Consider the following 23204-nt stretch of genomic DNA (forward strand, 5'->3'; position numbering starts at 1 on the left):
GGGGAGACTGAGTCAGGAGTAGTAAGAATTCAGGGTGAGAGGTCGGGATCAGTGGTTATGAATGTGCACTGGTTCCCAGCAGCCATGTTGAATAGATCATTTCTGCCTGTGACTCCAGCTCCAGGGAATCTGACACTTTCTTTTAGCTTTTGTCAGCCAGCATCTGTACACAAGTGCACATTTCCACACAGAGACACATACCTATATACATAATTAAGAAATAAAAGATTTTAAAAGAGTGTAAGCTGGGCTATGACTACATAGTTACAAGCCATTTTAGGCTATGTAGTATGCTGTTATCTGAAATAAATTAAATATAAGTTGGAAGGACACTGTTTGCAGAAGGAGGCAGGCAAGACTGACAATGTTCTTACAAGCCAGAAGGAAGTATAGGAGTAGCTTTAAAATACTGCAGAACAAAGTCTAGGTGCTTGATTTTTCAGCTTAACTATTTGTATGCTACGCCATAAAGACAATAAATACAAGGATGGATTACAGCAAATAGGTATTCTCCCTTTCCCTGTGTGTGCCTCGGGGTTATGGAGTGATACCAATGTCCTTTGAAAAAGAAGCCATTCACTCTTTGTAATCCCTGTTCTGTTTCTGTCCATTTTTTTCTACTTCAGCTTTTAGAAAAGCAAAATTGGTTAATACCAAATGTCTTAACCTGTCAAGCCAGTTTTTATTCTAAAGAGAGTAAAGTAGATGTGAATGGAACTTCAGTATAGGCAAGTTTGGACAGATGTCAAAGAGGAGAAATTAGAGAAAGACCAGAGGTAAAAACAAATGAAGGACATCAAGGAAAATGACGTATGAGTCTGATTAACAGTGGGAGAAAAGACAGAACTGAGGATGTGTCCAAAGTCTGCCCAGGTGAATGAGCGAGGAGTGTTGTACGGCAGTGACTGGAGATAATCGGCTTCTAGACTACAGGTTGTGTGTGTGTGTGTGTATCTCTGTTGAGCTGTACATATTTTTACTGCCTAAAATAGTGCTGGGTACAAAGTACTTAATGTTTATTATGCACGTGATTTTGAGATTAGTACTTAGAAAGCAGTGGTCAACAGTTTGGGTAGGAAGGGTTTTTGACAGTGAATTGTGTTTGAGGAGTTATATAAATTCTAAGCTAGACTGCCATTTGGTAGTTGTCATTGCTTCAGCTGCCATTGCTGGTGTCATACAAATGCCTCTCAGGTATTAGCTGTGTGGCTGTATATTTAGAATGGGCACTGTCAAAGTATGACTACTAACTTTTTATCTCACTTGAGGGCACCATTGTCTAAACCTGTGATACACCTTGTCCTTACCTACCTGAGCCACCCTACCAGTAACAATAACATATTATAACTGTTCGCAGATGAGGATGTAGCTTAGTGGTAAAGTGCTACTTTACCAAGTTTATGACTCTGCATTTAGTCCCTACCACTGTCCAAACAAAACATGTACTTGAGTTATTTTATGTAAATGCTAAACAGTATCTTACAAAAGCACCCAGCCTAAGTCCTTCATTCAAACTGAAGCTGAGATAAAAGAAATGGCTTATCAGGGGTGTTCAAGAAACCCGAAAACAATATAGGCTACCTCCGTTGCCCTAGATTGCCTTCTAGAACTTGAAGGCTGTTGCTGAAGGCACCACATATTTTTCACAGGACTTGAAGAATCAAACTGGTACTGACCCAGAAGGCTTTTCCCTAACTAAGCTCTAACTCCCATAGGATTTTAAGGTGCTCTGCAAACTGTCAAAAGAGAACAGTGGTACCCAGCTGTAACGCCTGTGGACCACAGTAACCACTGGCCAGGCAGGCTGCCACAACAGTGTGATAGTGCACTTAGATCTTGGGTAAACCCGTGGTCATCTAATTGGACTTAAGGCCTGCTCAGTAGGAGGGAATACAGCCTACTGCTGTAAACCCAGCCAAGAACCCGGGGCAAGATCATAGGCCCTAGAGGATGACCTACTGATATTTTTCTAAATAAGTGTAGCTTTCAACTGTTCTAAATATTTATCTTCAGAGAAATCTCTCTCTCATCCTCCACCAAAGAAGCTTCTGCAGCAGATGGAGGATGCTACGAGATTTATATCTGGTCAAAATGTAGAACGTATATGACTAGGATGCACAACCCCGGCTGGGACTTCTAACAGACAACCTCTATACCTAAGGCTCACAGAGCATCATGGAAGAGGGGGCAGAAAGGTTGTAGAGGCAGAACCAGGACAATTGCTGTGAGAAAGTGGCTTTTAGACATGTCAGGGGTACTGCATCCATGAAGTCTCAACTGTGTGCTTGCCTGCATAAGACTATGTCACTCAAATGCCAGAGTAGGCAGGGGAAATTTTCTCAACGCTCTATCTACCCTCTGAAGAACTATAGGCAGTCAGTGGCTGCTAAGAGAGGGAGAGTCAGGTTTCTCCAGAGATGAGAGACCCCTGACAAGATCCCCATTCAGAGTGGTCAGCACTGCATACGTACAGATGGGCAACAGTAACTGGATTCAGAAGGTTGTATGTGTGTATGTCTCTACACCTACAGTATTTCCAGAAACAATAATTAGAAAAGGAGGTGATGAATTTGAGAGCATAAAGGGGAAGATAGGAGTTGGAGAGGATATTGGGAGAGATGAAAATGATGTAAATACAGTGTGTTTATGTAGGAAATTCTTTGAAAGTTATAATGTGACTTAATACAGACTCATACAGTTAGTGGAAGGAGGAAGAAACTGAATAAATGTAGTCCGAGAACAAACGTGGGAGAGAATTATTCTACATAAAAGATCAGGGAGGGAATAGGAGAGATGAATTAGTTATACCTTTTTTTTTTTTCTGTTTATTTGGTGGTGGTGCTGTTGTTGGTTTTGTTTTTATTTTGTTTTTGTGGTGAGTGGCCACGGTGCTTAGAATTAAACCCTGGGGTCTTGTACACATTGAGTACATCACTGAGTGCATCACTGAGCTGTTAGTTGGACTTTGATGCTTGTCTTCTTGGATGAGTTTCATTTTTCTCGAAAAATATGTTTACATCCTGGATGTCTTCATTTTTATGCCCTGTCAATATCTTTAATATTCATTGTATACAAATTCAAACTTGGAATTCATAAGTTGTAAGACTAAGAAAGATCAGAGAGAGCCTCTCTTGGCGTTTTGAAGATGAAGAACCAGCTTCTTAAATTCTTGAGAGCTCAGCCAGCATTGCCTATGTCCCAGCGCATTCCCTTAGTGTCCTTGTGACTTAGGTTGAACCTTCAGTGTTCATCCTGGCTGTAACTAGCTACTGGTGCAATTGAAGAATGAGAGGTAACCCCAGCATGGAGAAATAAATAGAAAAGAATTGCTAATGGGGCTGGGCTTGTACCTCACTGTAGAACACTGCTGTATCTTGTTCAAGGCCCTGGGTACAATCCCTGGCACCACTCAGAAGAAGATGGAAATGAAAATGAAAAAGAAATAAAAGTTAGAAGCAGATGTAGTGATAAGTTATAATAAACTAGGAAGATCACCAAAAAGGGAGGTAGGGGTTTCTATTTATTCTTAGTGCTTAGTCCCTTAATCCTCAGGAGCAAGGGGCCTCTGAAGTGCCTCAGGTGTTAGGAAACTATTTGGAACACACTGATTTGGAAGCATGTATCATCTGGCAATGAGAGCTGTTATGAAAGGAAAATCCTACTTGTTTCTTGCCTCTTTGAGTTCCTTAGTGAATGTATTAAACCTTGGAATAATGAACATGATAAGACCTGGGCTTTAATTAGTTAGGACTTTAATAAACTTGGCCATTACTTTAAAAGTTCATTGACTGCTTTTGTATTTATACAGATTTTGTGTGAATTAGTTCCTCACAAAGAGATGATTTATTAGCCTAGACATAGCCAAAGAGTTAAGGAGAGTAAGACAAACAAGTGAGGCGAAATTTAAGAGTGGCCATTGAATTGGCCTTGCGTGATTTTCTGTCATGGGCTTGTGAAGTTTATGTGTTTTAAATAATTATTTTATTGTAGTATTTACAATTTTGAATTTTAGCCAGCATTTGATTAAGCCCTGTGCCAGACACTGTGGGGAGGGAGGGAAAAATAGGGCAAAGTCCTTCCTCTTAGACTTGTGTCATGCTGAGGACAGAATGAGGAACGTGACGTTTTAGAGGTTTTTCCTTTTTACTTAATTTCCACACCTGAGCTTTCATGTTGTACGATTTTTAATTTTAATTTACTGACTTGTAAAGCATGTTCATGACTGAAAATTCAGTCATTTAGAGCTTGTATACTTCCTTTCCAATTATTAGGTTGCACGACTGGAGAAGGACAAAGAGGAGCTACATAACCAGCTGCTTAGTGTTGATCCCACGAGAGACAGCAAACGAATGGAGCAACTTGTTCGAGAAAAAACCCATTTGCTTCAGAAATTGAAAAGTTTAGAGGCTGAAGTAGCAGAATTAAGGGCTGAGAAAGAAAATTCTGGTGCTCAGGTAGAAAATGTCCAAAGAATACAGGTGAGGCAGTTGGCTGAGATGCAGGCTACACTCAGATCCTTGGAGGTAAGGTTTTAATTGCATCCCAGTGGAGTATGGCATAAGTTTTAAAAGTGCTCTTGACAAGCCTTTGGTTTTTAGAACATAAATAAATGCTTGCGATCTAGTGCTGACGCATTTGCGGACTCCCAAGTGTACATGGGAAGAGGAAAGGTTTTGATTGATCAGCAGTGGCTGTGCTCTACATTGCTGAGGGATATTCATTCTTTGGGAGTGGAGTCATCATCTGAGTGAAAGGACTTTAAAATGTCACGGAATGTAATATACAAAATATCCCCCAAGTTTTCAAGAGTAAAGTCATCTCAAAACAGAAAGAATAATTATTTTGAAATTATAAATTCCTTATTCTAGTATTTAAAATGTTAAAGTTATAAATTCTATTTGAGCAGACATATTGTATATAATTTGAAACAGCTCTCTAGCCAAAGTGATAAAAGGTAGCTGGCTACCAATGCATCCCGATCTTGACTGAGTTCTTTCCCTGAGCTCATTAGAGAAGGAGCAGTGTTGGCAGAGCCGCCCTGGGGCTGGTGGGGGGATCGCTGAGGAAGACTCTTGACTTTCTCTGTATTCAGACAGGCCGATGCCTCTTAGACCCTGGGGCCTAGGATGGAGCAGAGATGCTACTTTATGTGCTTATTTATTTGGGAGTTTGTGTTTTCCTCCTTGAGAGAGCTGTGAAATGGTTGAGCTGGAAGGAAATTATATGCACATGGTTTGTAGTTAATAGTCAGTCTCAAAATACTCAGTAATGATGGGCTAATCAGCTGGTCCATGGAATACGTTAGTGAGTTTGGAAGAATGGAAGTCACTTGGGGGAGAGAGTGGGGAGGATGAGGTCTGTGTCCGTCCTTGTTGATTTCCACAATTAAACTTGTTAGAGTCCCTGAACATTAGACTTAAACCAGTTTACAGTAAGATAATGTAGTTTTGCAGTTCTTAATATATTGGCACAGTGGCAGAGTAAGGGGAAAGTTGCAGGTGAATATAGTGTCTGGTCCCAGTGTGAAGTTTGACCAAGGTCATCTAGAGCGATTATTTTCCAGGTAAGATGAGTGATGACAAAAGACAGATGGCTCATTTGGGACATTTTTCAGAAGAGCCCGTATTTAATTTTTATCATTTGTCAGATGAAATGAAAAACATACGATAACAAATAGTATTTTTCTCTAGTGTTTCACAGCTGTTGTTGTACACAAAGAATACCATTTTATATTTCAACAAAATAATTGTTCTCTGGCTTAGTTGCTGAACAAAGTCCTTTTTTAATACAGTAAACATGCATAGAAAACATAAACCTGAAGTTTATCCTGTAAGTGAAGAAACACTCATTTTACTTATCATGAGTAGGAATGTTTCAAAGCTTTTTTTTCCTCTCTGGTAAGAGTACTTTGAATATCAATTTGAGGAAATTTCTGGCAGTTTAGAGATTTAATTTGTGGTAAGGTCAGAAGCCTCTTTGCCTATGCTTCTGACGGCTCCAGGACAGTGGAGAATTTGTCTGTCTCTGATTGAAAAAAAAAGAATCTCCATTGATTGTGGATTTTCAATTGTTTTATATTCCTTTATTGTGTGTGCGCATAGACCTGTGTGAGGCCTGTGTACCACGGCAGTCAGAGGATGGTGTTCACCTTCTACCACGTAGGCCTGGGGTCTAAGTAAGATCGCCAGGCTGGGCAGCAAGCACCTTTACCCACTTTCTGGGCCTTGTAAGCCTCTCCATGCCTGCTTTCTAAAATGCTATTTTGTAACTGTTGTGAACTTGACAGTCTAAAAAAATGTTAGAATTATGTCACCATTGCCATATTAAGGTATGTGAGTACTTTCTCTCCTGAAAGAAATGAATTTGAATTCTCAGTTCTGTTTGAGAAAACTTACTTTAGGATATGTTAGTGTTGTTTAAGTTTTGAATAATTAATTTTTGTGTTTGATTGCACAGGCATGTTAGTAATAATAACAACATAAATAATAAAATAATGCTTATTTTTAATATAATATGAAAGGTTATGGCTGTATTTTAAAATCTTTTGTCTTGAAGGCTGAAAAGCAGTCAGCTAAACTACAAGCTGAGCGTTTAGAAAAAGAACTACAATCAAGCAATGAACAGAATACCTGCTTAATCAGCAAACTGCATAGAGCTGACCGAGAAATCAGCACACTGGCCAGTGAAGTGAGTTGCTGTCCTTTGCGTCCTCAGGAGAGCATGCGAATGACTGCACAGTGATAAAGAAATTTGGTGTTTGAATAATTGTCTGTGTTGAAATCCTTTTTAACCTATCATTTTATCTTTTAACTGATGATTTCTGGTTGTTTTCTGTGTCCTCTACCCATGCAGAGCCCTTATGACCTTGAGGTCTTCCTCAACTATCAGCATCTGGCTTCCTTCCTATCACCTCCCTCTTCCCTCCTTCACTGACTCTCTTAGAAAGAGCTCACTCGCCCTGGTGTCTCTGTGCTTGTGTGCCTGCCATGAGCTTCCCCCACATAGTTACATATCTTGCTTCCTTCCTTTCTCTAGTGGGAACCTAAAGGAGGCCTGCTTTCCCTGACTTCAGAATAGTAAAATAGTAATTTTTCTCTTCCACCTTAATCTTTGTTTTATTAACCTGTTCTGTCTTTCTTTATAATTCTTAATGCCATCAGATATACTTTTATTTTTAAAATTATTTATTTTTATTTTATATGTGTGCCTGTGTCTATGTATTGCTTTACATGTTTACATGTGTTCTCAAGAAAGCTAGAAGAGGGCATCAGATCCCCTGGACTAGAATTACAGATAGCTGTTCACTGCTGTATAGGTTCTGAATTTTTGCAAGAGCATCAAGTGAACTTGACCACTGAGACATTTCCCTAGCCCCTGTTTGTTTTTATTCTTTTTAAAATCTCTCCTTACCACTTTGTCCTTTAACTGAATGTCAGCTCCATGATAGCAAACATTGCTTTTCACTATAGTACTTTTGGCTCCTGGGAAAGCACACTCACTTAGTAGATACTTGCTAATATTTCTCCAGTAAGTAATTTTAACATGATTTGCTTGTAAATTATCCTTAAAAGTGTAACTTGAATGTTAAGTAATCTTTTAAAAAAAAAGATTTATTTATTATATGTAAGTTCACTGTAGCTGTTTTCAGACACACCAGAAGAGGGCATCAGATCTCATTACAGATGGTTGTGAGCCACCATGTGGTTGCTATGATTTGAACTCAAATCCTTCAGAAGAGCAGTCAATGCTCTTAACCGCTGAGACATCTCTCTAGCCCTTAAGTAATCTTTATGTCAAAGTTTTTTCTCAAATTCAATTTTTCTTCACCAAATACAATGTATATATAAAGTATCTCAAAATCAGAAATAAGATAGCAATGAGAAAAGTGTTTTATGGAAGATCACTTTGAAGTTAGGCAGACTGAATGTAAGGTTTTTTTGTTTTGTTTTGTTTAATTAGCTTTGTGACTTTGTAATTTCTATTTAAACTTTAGTATCTACCTCCATAAATATACATTTGAGTTGTGGAAAAATTAAATGAGGTATTATACATAAAGTGCTTGTCATAAATTCTAATAACTACTCCCTAACATATTGCTGTTTTCAGCTTTGGACCTTCATAAGATCTTGAAGATAAGATCACCATAAAAAAATCCAGGATGACTCACAGGTTAAAAAAATAACACTATTCACTGTAGCCTAGTAAAAAATGTATGTGCTTTAACTAAAGACATTGTCTAGTCATTATATATTTGTTGGCCAAGAACTTCTTGCAGTGGCTTATGGGCGGTGCGCAGACTGAGAAGGGACAAAGTCACCACGGCTAAGTGTCATGGCCCCACTGGAAAGACACTTCTTACTATGAAGTTACACTGTAGTCTTATTGTCTTTTTATCCCTTTTAAATGGATTGATTTTGTTATTTGACAGTTTTATTCATGTGAGTATTCTCTCCCTCTGCCCACATTTATTTATCTCCCTCTCATCTCTATCCCAACTACTGTCTCTACCAGTCCCTTTCTTGGAATCTGGGCTTTGGGTTTTATTTTGTGACCCATTTAGTTTAACCAGAACCATCTGTGGGACACATGGGTTGGAACTGTCCATTGGAGCCTGGCAGGGTCATCAGTGCGTATATAATGGAAGGCAACTTGGTGACTATGTAATTTTTTTCTACAGAAAACTAATGTACTAATCGTGTAGACTTAGCATATTCTTGTTACCATTTTTCATATAGTTAAACTGCATTCTGCTTTGGGAAATGACAGTATTCTATTAGTATAAGTTTAACTTTGAATCTTTCTTTTAGAGAATTGTGATAAAAGTAAATTTTTGTGATTGAAACAGTAATTTTAGATTTATTGGATGTCACCCTTGGAAGATAGTCTACATAACTTTTTTCCCATTAAAAGCCAGCAAGATGCCAGTGGGTAAATTTAATTACTGGTGCCTCCTTATGAGTGTTGTCCTCTGATCTCTATACATACACCTTGCATTTGTATGCCCCTTCCCCAATTAATAAATGTAATTTAAAAATTCATATTCCTTCACATTGTAGAATATACATGTTATTTTTCTTTCAGTTTATGTATAACATACAAGTTGTTTTGTAACTGATGGTTCATTTAATTCATCTGACATGAATGGTACTAAGAGTAAGTAAAATTAAGCAAATAAAATATTTGTTAGTTTTGGTTTTTTGAGGTAGGATCTTTATTATGTAGTTTTGACTGTCCTAGTCCTCTGGCTCTCTTGTGTATTGACCCTCACCTCTCTTCTGTGTTCTGTACATACACACTTCATTATTGTTCTTCTTTTGTTTAAGCTAGAGAATAAATACAGTGTAGACCAGGCTGGCCTCAAACTCACAGAGATCCACCAGCCTCTGCCCTCTCAGTGCTGGGATAAAAGGTGTGCACCACCATACCCACCTTCAAATAAAATTTTCAAAGGTTAAATACACACACACACACACACACACACACACACACACACACACACGCGCGCGCATAGATTTTTCTTCTCCCTTTTTGTGGTATTAGGAGTAGAAGTTAAGCTTTTGTGTGTGCTGTACAAGCACTCTACCCAACCATAGTTATTAAGGTATTTAATTTTAGATACTATTAGTTGTATAGGTTTAAATTTAGGTAGTTTAGAAATTATGCCATTCTGATTGTTGGTGGGATTGCAAGCTTGTACAACCACTCTGGAAATCAGTCTGGTGGTTCCTCAGAAAATTGAACATAGTACTACCGGAGGATCCCGCAATACCTCTCCTGGGCATATATCCAGAAGATGTTCCAACTGGTAAGAAAGACACATGCTCCACTATGTTCACAGCAGCCTTATTTATTAATAGCCAGAAGCTGGAAAGAACCCAGATATACCTCAACAGAGGAATGGATACAGAAAATGTGGTACATTTACACAATGGAGTACTACTCAGCAATTAAAAAGAATAAATTTATGAAATTCCTAGGCATATGGATGGACCTGGAGGGCATCATCCTGAGTGAGGTAACCCAATCACAAAAGAACTCACATGATATGTACTCACTGATAAGTGGATATTAGCTCACAAACTTAGAATACCCAAGATACAAGATACAATTTGCAAAACACATGAAACTCGAGAAGAATAAAGACCAAAGTGTGGATACTTTGGCCCTTCTTAGAATTGGGAACAAAACACCCATGGAAGGAGTTACAGAGACAAAGTTTGGAGCTTAGACGAAAGGATGGATGATCTAGAGACTGCCATATCCAGGGATCCATCCCATAATCAGCCTCCAAACGCTGACACCATTGCATACACCAGCAAGATTTTTCTGAAAGGACCCTGAAATAGCTGTCTCTTGTGAGGCTATGCCGGGGCCTGGCAAACACAGAAGTGGATGCTCACAGTCAGCTATTGGATGGGACACAGGGCCCCCAATGGAGGAGCTAGAGAAAGTACCCAAGGAGCTAAAGGGGTCTGCAACCCTATAGGTGGAACAATAATATGAACTAACCAGTACCCCTGGAGCTCCTGTCTCTAACTGCATATGTATCAGAAGATGGCCGAGTCGGCCATCATTGGGAAGAGAGGCCCCTTGGTCTTGCAAACTTTATATGCCCCAGTACAGGGAAATGCCAGGGCCAAGAAGTGGGAGTGGGTGGGTAGGGAAGTGGGGGGGGGGCACCTGGGGGACTTTTGGGATAGCACTTAAAATGTAAATGAAGAAAATACCTAATTAAAAAAAATTTTAAAAAGAAATGATGCCATTCTGGATGAGGTAATGAAATACAAAAGAGAGACTATGGGCTTTGAACATATTTTGAATCCTAACTCATTCATTTTATTTTGTGTGTGTGTGTGTGTGTGTGTGTGTGTGTGTGTGTGTGTATGTATGTATAATGTTTTGACTGGTCAGTAACTGTGTAGTCTTAGGCAAGCTATTTCATATCTTTAATATTCTGTTGATTTCATTGGGATCCAATTTCCTAAGTGCAACAAAGCCTTTTTCTGTTGATCACTAACAATTCTTCCAACTTTCTATAGTATAAATCCCACTAGAAATCAACTAGTGGACTTCTTCCTCATTTGTGTCAGCAGATAAAAATTAAATGTCTACATGATAAGAATTGAGCAAAATTTCAACAGTGTCTCCACCTCTAATCAAAACATATAAAACACAGAGTAGTAAATTCAGGATATAGGGAATTCTCAAGTTTCTTCAAGACCTTTATAGATTGTTTTCAGTTTTGTTCAACCATATTTGAGTATTCAATATTTACAGTACATTGTTTAAATATGAGCAGTCTGACTAGGTTCCTGAAATAACTGGAACTGTAAATGTAGCAGCAGGACATTGACTGTGCTAAGCTTCGGTGGTGGCTTCTAAGTCTTGGGGTAGGAGGGGGGATTGAGGGGGATTTTGCAACACAATTTTTCCTAGTCCTCTGGCCCTCTTGTGTATTGACCCTCACCTCTCTTCTGTGTTCTGTACATACACACTTCATTATTGTTCTTCTTTTGTTCAAGCTAGAGACTAAATTCAGTTTCTTATTCCACCGAAGAAAACAGCAGTTTGGTATTATTTCTCAGTGCTTGTTTATTAGTACTCTGCTGAGAATTGCCTGTGTTTTTTAAGGCACACTTGGAGTACTTTGCATATAAATGGGAGTATTCAATACATCCTTCAACTTTAGACAAAACAAATTTCATCTGAAATTTTATATATAAAAGGATTGCAGGAAGGATAGTTTTAAAGGTATTTCTAACATGTATGTCACAGTTTTCTTTGCAACTTGAAATTTTCATCAACATTTTGCAATCCTAGCAAATGGTTGTTTGCAATGCAAAGGAACACCTGGGGTATGTTTAACTAAGTTATTTAAATTTGTAAATGTTAGACTTTAGAACAAAGCTATGCTATCCGTGGCTCAGATGAAAGGTATTATAGTTAGTCTAAAAATGATGGCCTTAATGATATTTCTATTCTGTGAAGAACATTAAGTTTACCTCATGAGGTTTTCAGTCTTCAGAAATCTAAGTTACAGAAATCATCGCTCAGAGCTGTTATGATTCAGCTGTTTAAGGAAGTTACACCATCTCATAATGTAGAGAAAGCCAGAGTTTAAGTATCATCTCTTTGGAGTTTGTAGCCAGAGCTTCTGGTATAATACATTTTTAAAACTGTATATTGTTTTCTCAGTTTTTAGTTTTACATGTATGAGTGTTTTGTCTGCATGTATGTATGTGTGCCCTATTTGTGCCTTGTGCCTATGGAGGTCAGAAAGTGGATATTGGATGCCCTGGATGTGGAGTTATAGACAGCTGTGAAACACCATGTACCCGGGTGCAGGTAACTGAGTCTGAGTTCTATGAAAAAGCAGCAGACACCAGCCCCCTCTCAGTTTAGATTTTGAGCATCTATGAAATACCTTATACCACCATTTAAAATTCCGTTTTAGTCTTGGGTGACTGAATACTTCCTTCTGTGATGTCAAAAGCATAATGCACACCACACTATGAAGGCCAGCCTCTGGTAGACAGTCCATTAAGACACTGACTTAGCCTGGTAGAGAGGTTGACGAGGCCATGGAGCTCTTGAAGTTTAGGTTTCTTAGGTATTTGGAATCCTGAGCACAAGGGTCTGATGGCCATGGCTCTATAGATGTTTGGCCTAGTCATTTTTGTGCATGCTAGAGTGGAGGACAAAGATCATGATTTGGTATCTTCCTCAGCTGTTTTCCACCTTATTTTCTGAGGTGAGCTTCCAAGCCCCAGCGGTCTGTCTGTCTCTGCCTCCTCAGCTCTGCGATTACTGGCATGCCACACGATTATGAACATAGGTCCTGGGAATCCACACTCAGGTCTTATGCTTGTAAGGCAAACAGTTTACTCACTAAGCTAGCTCCATCACTCATGTTCATGTTTTTAATATACCTTATAGTAGTATCTCTATATTTTAAAAACAAAACACATTTTGAAAATTTAACAAGTGGTTCTGTAAGTAAATACATTAGTTTAAGAACATAGAAATATGGCACCAAAGAAAAACTTAAGACCTATAAATTTATAAAAACAGCATAAGTAAGCTGTTACCTGGCTCTCTGTGTGTGTATGTGTGTGTTTTATGTAGTATGTACACATGTGTGTAGAGACCAGAGGTCTCTCAAGGTGTCTTTCTTAATATTTAAGGTAAGGAAGTTATACCATCTTATAATTTAGAAAAACCCAGAATTTAAGTATGATTTCTATGTAGTTTATAGCCAGAGCTTCTGGTGTAACACAGTTTCTAAAAAAACTGTATTGTTTCTCTGTATATTGTTTTCTCTGTTTTTTGTTTTGTTTCAACATTTTTGTTTTTCTTGTTTTATATATATGAGTGTTTTATCTGCGTATATATATGTGACATATTTGTGCCTTGTACCTATGAGGATCAAAAAGACAATATTGTCTATCATATTTTATAATTAGTTTTTTAAAGAATTAAAAATTTTTTTAATTTGTTTTTCTGTATATAGAGGCTTTGTCTACATGTATGTCTGCACACCATGTGTGCCTGACGCCTACAGAGGCCAGAAGAGGTTATTAGATCTCTTAGGACTGGAGTTGTAGACAGTTGATACCTGCCATGTGAGTTCTGGGAACTGAGCCTAGGTCTTGTGTAGTTACTTGACACAGGCTTTCACTGATCCTGAAGCTGACTGACTCAGCTAGACTGGCCAGGCAGCTAGCCAGCTCCAGGGCATCTCCTGTTCAGTCTCCTAGCACTGGACTGCAGGTGCACCCTGCAGTGCCCAGCTTTTTATGTGGATGCTCGGGTCTGAACAGTGGTCCATGCTTGTGCTGCAAGCACCTTGCTAACTGTTCCAGCTTGCCAGCCTAAAGAATGTTTTCTTTGTTTTAGTAAAACTAGGTTTTTATGTACTTTTTCTTTAGGTTACCATGAAATTAATCAATATTCTATGAAATTTACTTGAATTTGTTACCTCATTAAAAGCAACTATAGTGTGGTTTAGTGAACTTCTGTGTCACTCTCAAAATTTTGCAATTAGTGTGTAATATATGTCACTGTAATTATTTTAATACTATATTTTCTCAACATTTTAATGCCCTTGTCAGTTGTCCTTAAAATTATGGCACAGTAAGAAAATTTAAGTATTAGAAAAACGCCAGCAGAAGGTTGCTATTCTGTATCATTTGGTACCATATAATCTAATTTGAAAGTATCTTTTTGATTGGGATTAGCAATGTAAAGAGTAAAGTTCATGAGTTTTTTTTCTTGAGATGCATATTTTATATGAAACCATTCCTTGCAAAATTTTCAGTACCAGTTGTAGATAACACCTCCTCTAATAAATTTTTTTTCGATGCAGAAATACTACTTATGAACTAGAATTATTTGGTAGGACTATTTAGACTAAAAATGATGTGTGATGGATTAGTTATTTGTAAAGTATTGAAAATTGTTCACATTTCCCTGTAGCTTTAGAAGTAGATTTTGTAATGAAGGGTTTATCTGCTTTTTTTTAATATACCTTCCTTCTACTTCACTTGAATATACATATGCAAAAACATATCCTCTCCAAATTCAATTGGTCCTTTTTTGGTCTCTTTTATTAATTCTTTTGCTGCGAGCTGATTTCTTTGCTTTTATTTCTTAACCTAACTCATTTTTAAATTAGCTTTACAAAGTTAATTACTCTACCTTAAATTAGCTAATCAGCTATTTTGGGCAGTGTGCATGATAGCTTTTTGTCAACTTGACAAGAGCGAAATTCATCTGAGAGGAGGGAACCTCAATTAAGACAATGTCTTCATAAGATCAGGCTGCAGGCAACCCTGTAGGGCATTTGCTTCATTATTTCCCAGTCCATTTTTGAGCCGTGCCATCCCTGGGTTGGCGGTCCTCAGTCTACGAGAAAGCAGGCTGAGCAAGCAGTAAGGAACAAGCCAGTAAGCAGCACCCGCCATGGCCTCTGCATCAGCTCCTGTCTCTAGTTCCTGTCTTGTTTGAGAGTCTGTCTTGACTTCCTTGATGATGGACTGTGATATGGAAGTGTGAAATAACTCTGTCCTCTTGGTCATAGATATAGTAACTCTATAACAATAAGCTTTGTTCCCTGCTATCCTCTCAGAGGTTTTAAGCTTTCCTACGCTTTATTGTAAGGGAGAGCTTATTGTTTGAAGAGAAGATTCTGTGATAGCATTCCTGATTGACATTTTATATGTTGTTCCTACTACCTAGAGTGCCTTTGCCCCTTCCCCAATTTTGGTTAAGCCCTGGGGCAGGGTGACTTTTGTTTGGTATCTGGGCCTTGGGAGACTTTTGTTGACGGTACTTATACCCTGCACTACCAGATTATTCTCATTTCTGTCTATACTTTTAGGTATGTACTGAATGATAAGAAGGTGACCCAATAATAATTACAGTTTCTAATGACCAACAGGTGAAAGAGCTTAAACATGCAAACAAACTAGAAATAACTGACATCAAACTGGAGGCAGCAAGAGCTAAGAGTGAGCTCGAAAGAGAAAGGAATAAGATCCAAAGTGAACTTGATGGTAATATATAATCTCCCATGCTTTCTCTGTTCTTTCCAGGTCTTAATGCAAATTATTAATATAGACCAGCCTGAGTTCTTTTCCAGATTCTCTGTCTTAATACAATTTTCATCTTAGAGTATTAGGAATGATTTTTATTATGTTGAATGATTTGTGTATTCTGTGATTTTTCTTTAATGAACTGTCTACTGTCTTAATTTTATATAGCAATTCTTGATTACTGTGTGGATTAAAAGAAACATTGAAAATGCGAGCCTGTCCTGTGTGTGCTTATAATTGTAGTTGCTCTTAGATCATCTTCGACCAAGTTAGAGCGTGTAAGGCGGTGGAGCACAAGCTCAGCTTGGGGTTTGATTGGCTGTAAGTCCTAGATTAGTTACTGCGTCCTCATTCAAGGTGGGCTCAGTTTCAGTTCCATTTTACTCTTAAAATGGCTCATCAAAATTTCTCAGAGGTTAAGTTTCTTTCTTAAATACTTTAAAAATCTACCCTCAGGCTGCACTGTGCTTGAGTTGACCTCTGTTGTTTCCTGTAGAGCTGATTTTTATTAGTGATTATTTTGACTGTTTCTATGTATTATTAGAGTTGAGAGTATTTTTTTTTAAGTGTGAGAGTTTGGGATCTATTGCTATATTGTGTTTTTAAAGGTTAAATATAAATTATAGTTATTTCTGAAATATTTATTCTAAGACTTGAGAATTCTTTTAATAAGCTTGAAAATGTGATTATCTTTAATTTTGTTAGAAATGTAGCGTATTTTCTAAAATCCTGGGTCTTTTGAAGGATTCAGTTTATGGTTTTGTTCAATTTTACCATTACCATCTAGTTTATGATACTGCCCTGGAGCCTTAACTCCAGGATCCCTGTAAGAAGTCAAGTGACTAAGCCTCTTCGTGTATTCGTCTAAGCTGATCTCTAGTTCCCCGAGAGTCAAAGGAATAAGTATGTGTAAACTATTTGAAAGATATTTGAGTAAAAAGTGACAACATTATGTCCACGTTTTAGTTTGTTTCTCTGTTATTTTGGGAAAGTTCTGATGAGCTAATGCTCTGTAAGGACCTCTGTTGTTTCATGTGTCCATGAGTTACGGTTGTCGAAGGATACTGTCACAATCTTTCCTTTTACTAGGGGTCAAATGCTTGCTAATTGGAAACTTCATGTTAATGTTGAATAGAGTTTATTTTTCTTCTAAAAATATACTAGGATTGCAGTCAGACAATGAAATTCTCAAGTCAACTGTTGAACACCACAAAGCGCTCTTAGTGGAAAAAGATCGTGAATTAATACGTAAAGTACAAGCTGCCAAGGAAGAAGGTTACCAGAAACTCATGGTCTTACAAGATGAAAAGTAAGTACTTAGTCCTGTAGTTTGTGTTAAACTTCTTTGTGCAAACATTGTATTCTCAGATCATCTTTATTATAGCCTGCTAACATATTGTCATCTGTTGTTTTAGGCTAGAACTTGAGAACAGATTATCAGACTTAGAGAAGATGAAGGTGGAGCGTGATGTCTGGAGGCAGTCGGAAAAGGAGCAGTGTGAGGAGAAGCTGCGGGCCTCCCAGATGGCAGAGGAGGCAGCCCGCAGGGAGCTGCAGAGCACTAGGTGAGTTTCTTATTCTAAGATGGTTTGGGGGACATAATGGTGTACACGTAGCACAGAAAATTCCTCTCTTTTATCTGAGTCTCCACATAGAAACAGATTTCTTAACTCTATTGTAATCAAGATGAAGTTAGCAGTTCAATAAATCAGACAATAAACCAAACCCATTTCACTTTCTTTTGTTTCTTTAGTTTACTCTTTAATAATCTTCATCTGCCCTCACTGTATCTTGAGACTGCAAAATGCTCACTAAATGATGTTCTGCTACCTTTAGCATCCATTCACCATCTTGCCTCTTTAGTTGCTACTTGTGTTCCCCAGTTGTGATTTCCTCGTGTATTTTCATCATTTCTTGCTTTTTATTATTTGGGATTCTGAGTGCCTTCCCTTTTGTAAATATCATTTTAACTACTGTAGACTAGTAGATTCTTATTTTCTTCTATGTGTTCCATTGTGTTTTTACATGCAAACTATCTCAGATTTGAAGCACCTGCCACTTCCTGAGGCTTTTCTTATTTTTTAATTTTATTTTATTTATATATCCTGAACATGGTCCCCACACAACCACCCCTAATCTACTGCTCCACTTATGTTCAGAGAAGGGCTGGCCTCTATGGATATCAACCAGCTGTGGTATATCAAGATACCTCCTCTTCTATTAAAGCTAGACAGGACTACCTAGTAGGGGGAAAGGTCCCAAAGTCAGGCAATAGAGTAGAGACAGTGCCTGCTCCCACTGTTAGGAGTCCCACAAGAAGATGAAGCTACACAACTGTAACATGCGGAGGACCTAGGTCAGTGCCATACAGGCTCCCTGGTTGGCTGTTCAGTCTCTGTGAGCACCTGTGGGCTCAGGCTGGTTGATATTGTGGAATTTCTTATGGTGTCCTTGACCCTCTGGTTCCTACAATCCTTCCTCCCCCTTCTGTGGGATTACCCAAGCTCGACCTAATGTTTGGCTGTGGCTCTCTTCTGCATCTGGATTTCACTATTATCTAGCATCATAGACATCATAGCATCAGAACCACCATTCTCCACCATCCTAGTGCTTTGACCCTTGAATGCAGTTCCTCATGTTGTGGTGATCCCCAACAATAAAATTATATATTTTCATTGCTACTTCATAACTGTAATCTTGCTACTGTTATGAATTATAATATTAAGTATCTGTGTTTTCCGGTCGTCTTAGGCTAGCCCTATGAAAGTGACATTCAATCCCAAAGGGATTGTGAACCCCCCCCCCCCCCCAAGGTTGAAAACCACTGATCTAGACTTTGTTTTGACTTTCCTTGTCCTGGGTCTGTATTCATTTCTCTAAGGTGCTGTGGTTTCTTTTTCTTGGAGAGTAATAGAGGAGTGGTGTAGGCAACAACATAGCCTGGGGACTGTTGGTTCTCGGAACTCCTTACATTCAGTTCCTTTCAGGAAGGTGCCTCTTCTTTGCAAGTTGAGAATAGAACATTGAAATCTCTGCTATTTTGGAACAGTGTCTCCCCTTAATCCTCTGAGATCTTGTACATGTGAGTGGCCACAGTTTGACACTGAGGAATCTTCTTATATTGTTGTCCACTGAATTTTGTAAGGTGAGGGTCTCACTGAATTTGGAGCTAGATATTTAAGCTAAACAGTCTGCCATTGAGCTCCAGGATGCTCCTATCTTTGCCTCCTGGCATTGGAATTGCAGGGGTGTCTTGCTATCTAGTCTGCGTTTGCATAGTTGCTAGAGAGAGAAACTTGGGTCCCCTTGCTTGTACAGCAGGTACTTTACCTCCTCAGCCATCTCCTTAGCCCAGCTTTCTATATTTTCATGCTCTTTACATATCTAGATGTTTTTAATTGTTATATATTCCTAGCATATTGAACTTTTCACTTTATAATGCCCTTCGTGTCTATTATAAGTTTATGGCTTAGTCTGTTTTGTTAAGTGTATTTACCATGGCCCTTGCTTGGTTATTGTCTACATGGGGTTAATTATCCCATGCGTCCTTTGTCAATTTATTGGTACCTCAGTTACTTCATTTAGTTGTTGAGATGATTTTATTTCTTTACCAATTCTTAGCTTCCCAATCCAGTGTAATACTGGGTCGGAGTATAGATGGTAGGCATGCTTGCTTCAGTCCCATTGAGTTTCTTCATTGATTAGGAAATTAGCTTTAGGGGCAGGAGAGACACCATGGCAGTTGGACACATGTCACTCTTGCAAAGGACCCAGGTTCAATTGCAGATGGTTCATAACCACCTGTAGCTCCCTTTTGCTTAAGACTTAAATACTATTTAAAGGGATGCTGTTTAAAATGTTTAATTATTCACTGGTACAGTAGAAATAGTTGACTTAATTGACCTTAATCCTATACCTTAAGAGAGGTTTTAAAAAATCTTTGATTAGAAAATAACTTTCTTCTTGGCTCTCTTTTACTATTTTATCATTAATTTTGTTCTTCACATCATTGTGATCAGAGAATATTTCTACTTTACGCAATACATTAATATTATGATCTAACATGTCAAGGCCAGTATTAGGATCAGAGACATTCATTGTGTGTGTGTGTGTGTGTGTGTGTGTGTGTGTGTGTCTCAGAGCTCAGAAGAGGGTGTTACATACCCTGGAACTGTAGTTACAGGTGATTATGAGCCACCATGTGGGTACTGGGAATTGAAAGTGGATCCTTTGCAAGAGCCACAAATGCTATTAGCCACTTAGCTGTCCCTGCAGCCCCAGTCTTTAGCTTTATAGGCAGTTTCTGCCATTTGTCTTAACCTAAGGCGATTGTTTCACAATTTTCACAAAATGGTCACCTGCTTTGCCTCATGCCTGTACTGTACGGTCAGTTGCTGTGGGTCATATAACCATATGTGAAGTGAAGTGAGCACAGTTGCTCTTCAGCGTGTGCTCTTGTATATGGGTCACACTGGGATCAAACCCTCATCATACGGTATCAGTGGACTATAAGATTGGTTATTTATCTATATCATCACATGGATGACCAGTGCTGCCCCTGGCTATCAGTTTGAGAGCATGTTATACTGTATATTGATAGCCTGGGAACAAACCAAAATTTGAAATTTGAGGGACAGTTTCTACTGAATACATACAACCTTCATATCATTGTAAAGTGGAAATTTAAAGTTAAACTATTTCAAGTCAGGTAATATTTGATACATTTATGTTATGGAATTTAGATTTTCTTTGTACTTCTCAGTTGTTCATTTGATCTCTGTGTGAACTAGTCAATATTAAAGTCTGATTATTAGCATGTTTCTGTCTTGGACTTCTTATAGTTCTGCTTCATAAAGGTGGTTGCTGTGCTGTTTGGACTGTACTTGCAAGGTATATTTTGATGATCAATTGCGGGGTTTTTTTTTTATTACGAAAATAGATCTTTCTTGTCCTTCACTTATTTTTTTACTTGAACCCTCCATTATCTGATGTGATTACTATGTGTATTTTATACAGCTTCCATTTGTCTGGTGCATTTTTGTCAACTTTCTAAATTTTCTGCATTATTTTCTTTTTGTAAAATATTTTTTCTATACAACATGTAGTTAGACTAAGTCTAGCCTTTGGTTTTTTGTTTTATTTTGTTTTGTTGTTTTGAGACAGGGTTTTTCTCTGTAGCCCTGGCTGTTGTAGAACTCTCTATACCTCGAAGTCATAAACATCTGCCTGCCTCTGCCTCCAGAGTGGCTGACTGTAAAATCATGAATCTGTGATGGACTCTGAGAACCAGTCTTGCTCGTCTTTTGCACTTAGGTGCTTGTTACTTAACTATTCCAGACAGTGTCTTCGAGACTCTTTCTAACCTCTCCTCTCCCCAGGGAAGCGCCCTCATGGGTTTTATTCTACCGTCATCTCAGGCCGTTTAGAGTGTTTCTATTTTAAATTTGTACCTACTCCTCTTGCTTCTAGCTTCTGTAGCCATAGTGGTAAAACGTTAGCATCCTGTTGTTACTTAAAGACAATAATGAACTTGACCCATAGTCCTTGTTTTATTTTATTTGACAACATTTAATAAAATACAAGCCAGCTTTTATCTTTAACTTGTCAATAATATAAATCATTTCCTATTTCATTAGTCACTTTTAAAATTTGCTTTTTATTTTTCTTGAGTTTCTCCAGATCATTCATCATGTGTGATTGACCCCAGACATTTTAAAATAAGGATACCTTAACCATACAATATCGGATAGGAGTACTTCTGAAGATTGTTTAATTCTCTCCCTTTAGAATATTATATAATTGATGTCATGTCTGATTTACTGATTTATAAATTTAATCACATCTCCTAAGTATATGTTTATTTTTCACTAAAATAAGTATAAGTGTAGCTTCTATTTAGTACCATCTAATGGTAGGTCAGACACTATCTGGGGGAAAAAGTGGGTCCTGACAGGAAAAATGTAAATAGTGCTTAAAAAAACCCATTATTTTAAAATGACACTATATGCTAAGTAGCTGATCTGCTGGGCATAAATGTGTGCTTTAGAGGTTATAGACTAGTTATTATTATATGCTAGTGTTTAGTCTTCATTACAGTGCTTTATTCATCATAATACGTCACAGTGTGAAGAATAATGTTTTAGAAGGTATTTCGTTATGGCAGTGAGATGGCTCAGTGGTAACATGCTTGCTGCTCAGGCTTGAGGACCTGAGCTTGGATCCATCGCACCATGTAAACACCCAAGGACAACGGTGCACAGACAGGGTGGCCAGTCAGTTTAACCAAAGGAGCAAGTTTATGGTAAAGTGAGAGACCCTACCTCAAAAAATAAGATGGAGAAGCCATCAAAGACATCCCAGTGCCAATGCCTGGTCTCCACATGTGCCTGTAAGGACAAGTGCATGTGCACGTGCAATTGAATGTGCACACATACACATTTTATATATTTTTTTTAAAAATTTTTTATTGGCTATTTTCTTTATTTACATTTCAAATGTTATCCCCTTTCCCCGTTTCTCCCACCCCTGGAAACTCCCTATCTCATCCTTCCTTCCCCTGCTTCTAAGAGGGTGTTCCTCCACCCACCCACCTACCCACCCATCCACTCCCACCTCCCCACCCTCAGTTCCCCTACACTGGGGCATTTATCCAGCCTTCATAGGACCAAGGACCTCTCTTCCCACTGATGCATGACAAGGCCATCCTCTGCAACATATGCAGCTGGAGTGATGTGTACTCCTTTGTTGATGACTTAGTCCCTGGGAACTCTTGTGGAACTGGTCAGTGAATATTGTTGTTCTTCCTGTGGGGTTGCAATCCCCTTCATCTCCTTCAGTCCTCCTTTCTCTAACTCCTCTATTGGGGACCCCCGCGCTCAGTCCAATGGTTGGCTGCGAACATCTGCCTCTGTATTTTTAAGGCTCTGGCAGGGACTCTCAGGAGACAGCCATATCAGGCTCCTTTCAGCATGCACTTCTTGGCATCCACAATAGTGTCTGGGTTTGGTAACTGTATAATATGGGATGAATACCCAGGTGGGCCAGTCTCTGGATGGCCTTTCCTTCAGTATCTGCTCTACACTTTATTTCCATATTTGCTCCTGTGAGTATTTTGTTCTCCTTCAAAGAAGGACCAAAGTACCCACACTTTGGTCTTCCTTATTTTTGAGCTTCATGTGGTCTGTGAATTGTATCTTGGTTATTTGGAGTTTTGGGCTGATATCCACTTACCAGTGTATGCATACCATGTGTATTATTTTGCAATTGGGTTACCTCACTCAGGATGATATTTTGTAGTTCTAGCCATTTGCCTAAGAATTTCATGAATTCATCATTTTTAATAGTTGAGTAGTACTCCATTGTATAAATGTACCACATGTTCTGTATCCATTCCTCTGTTGAGGGACATCTGAGTTCTTTCCAGCTCCTGGCTATTATAAATAAGGCTGCCATGAACATAGTGGAACATGTATCCTTATTACATGCTGGAGCATCTATTGGGTATATGCCCAGGAGTGGTATAGCTGGGTCCTCAGGTAGTACTATGTCCAATTTTCTGAGGGACCACTAAACTGATTTCCAGAGTGTTTGTACCAGCTTGCAATTCCACCA

The 23204-nt window shown here is 38.5% G+C and overlaps 1 protein-coding gene across 2 annotated transcripts in view; it reads left to right on the plus strand.

The window, feature by feature from the left end:
* Nucleotides 1-23204, plus strand: part of Cep83 (centrosomal protein 83) — a 101713-nt gene that overhangs the window by 44878 nt on the left and 33631 nt on the right. For both annotated transcript variants that reach the window (XM_006514300.4, NM_029852.2), the window contains exons 6-10: nt 4272-4523; nt 6556-6687; nt 15440-15554; nt 16758-16902; nt 17009-17158. In XM_006514300.4, coding sequence (XP_006514363.1) covers nt 4272-4523; nt 6556-6687; nt 15440-15554; nt 16758-16902; nt 17009-17158 — 794 coding nt within the window. The remainder of the gene's footprint in view (nt 1-4271; nt 4524-6555; nt 6688-15439; nt 15555-16757; nt 16903-17008; nt 17159-23204) is intronic.

The sequence above is a fragment of the Mus musculus genome, chromosome 10 (assembly GCF_000001635.26).
Source record: "Mus musculus strain C57BL/6J chromosome 10, GRCm38.p6 C57BL/6J".
Taxonomy (NCBI): domain Eukaryota; kingdom Metazoa; phylum Chordata; class Mammalia; order Rodentia; family Muridae; genus Mus; species Mus musculus.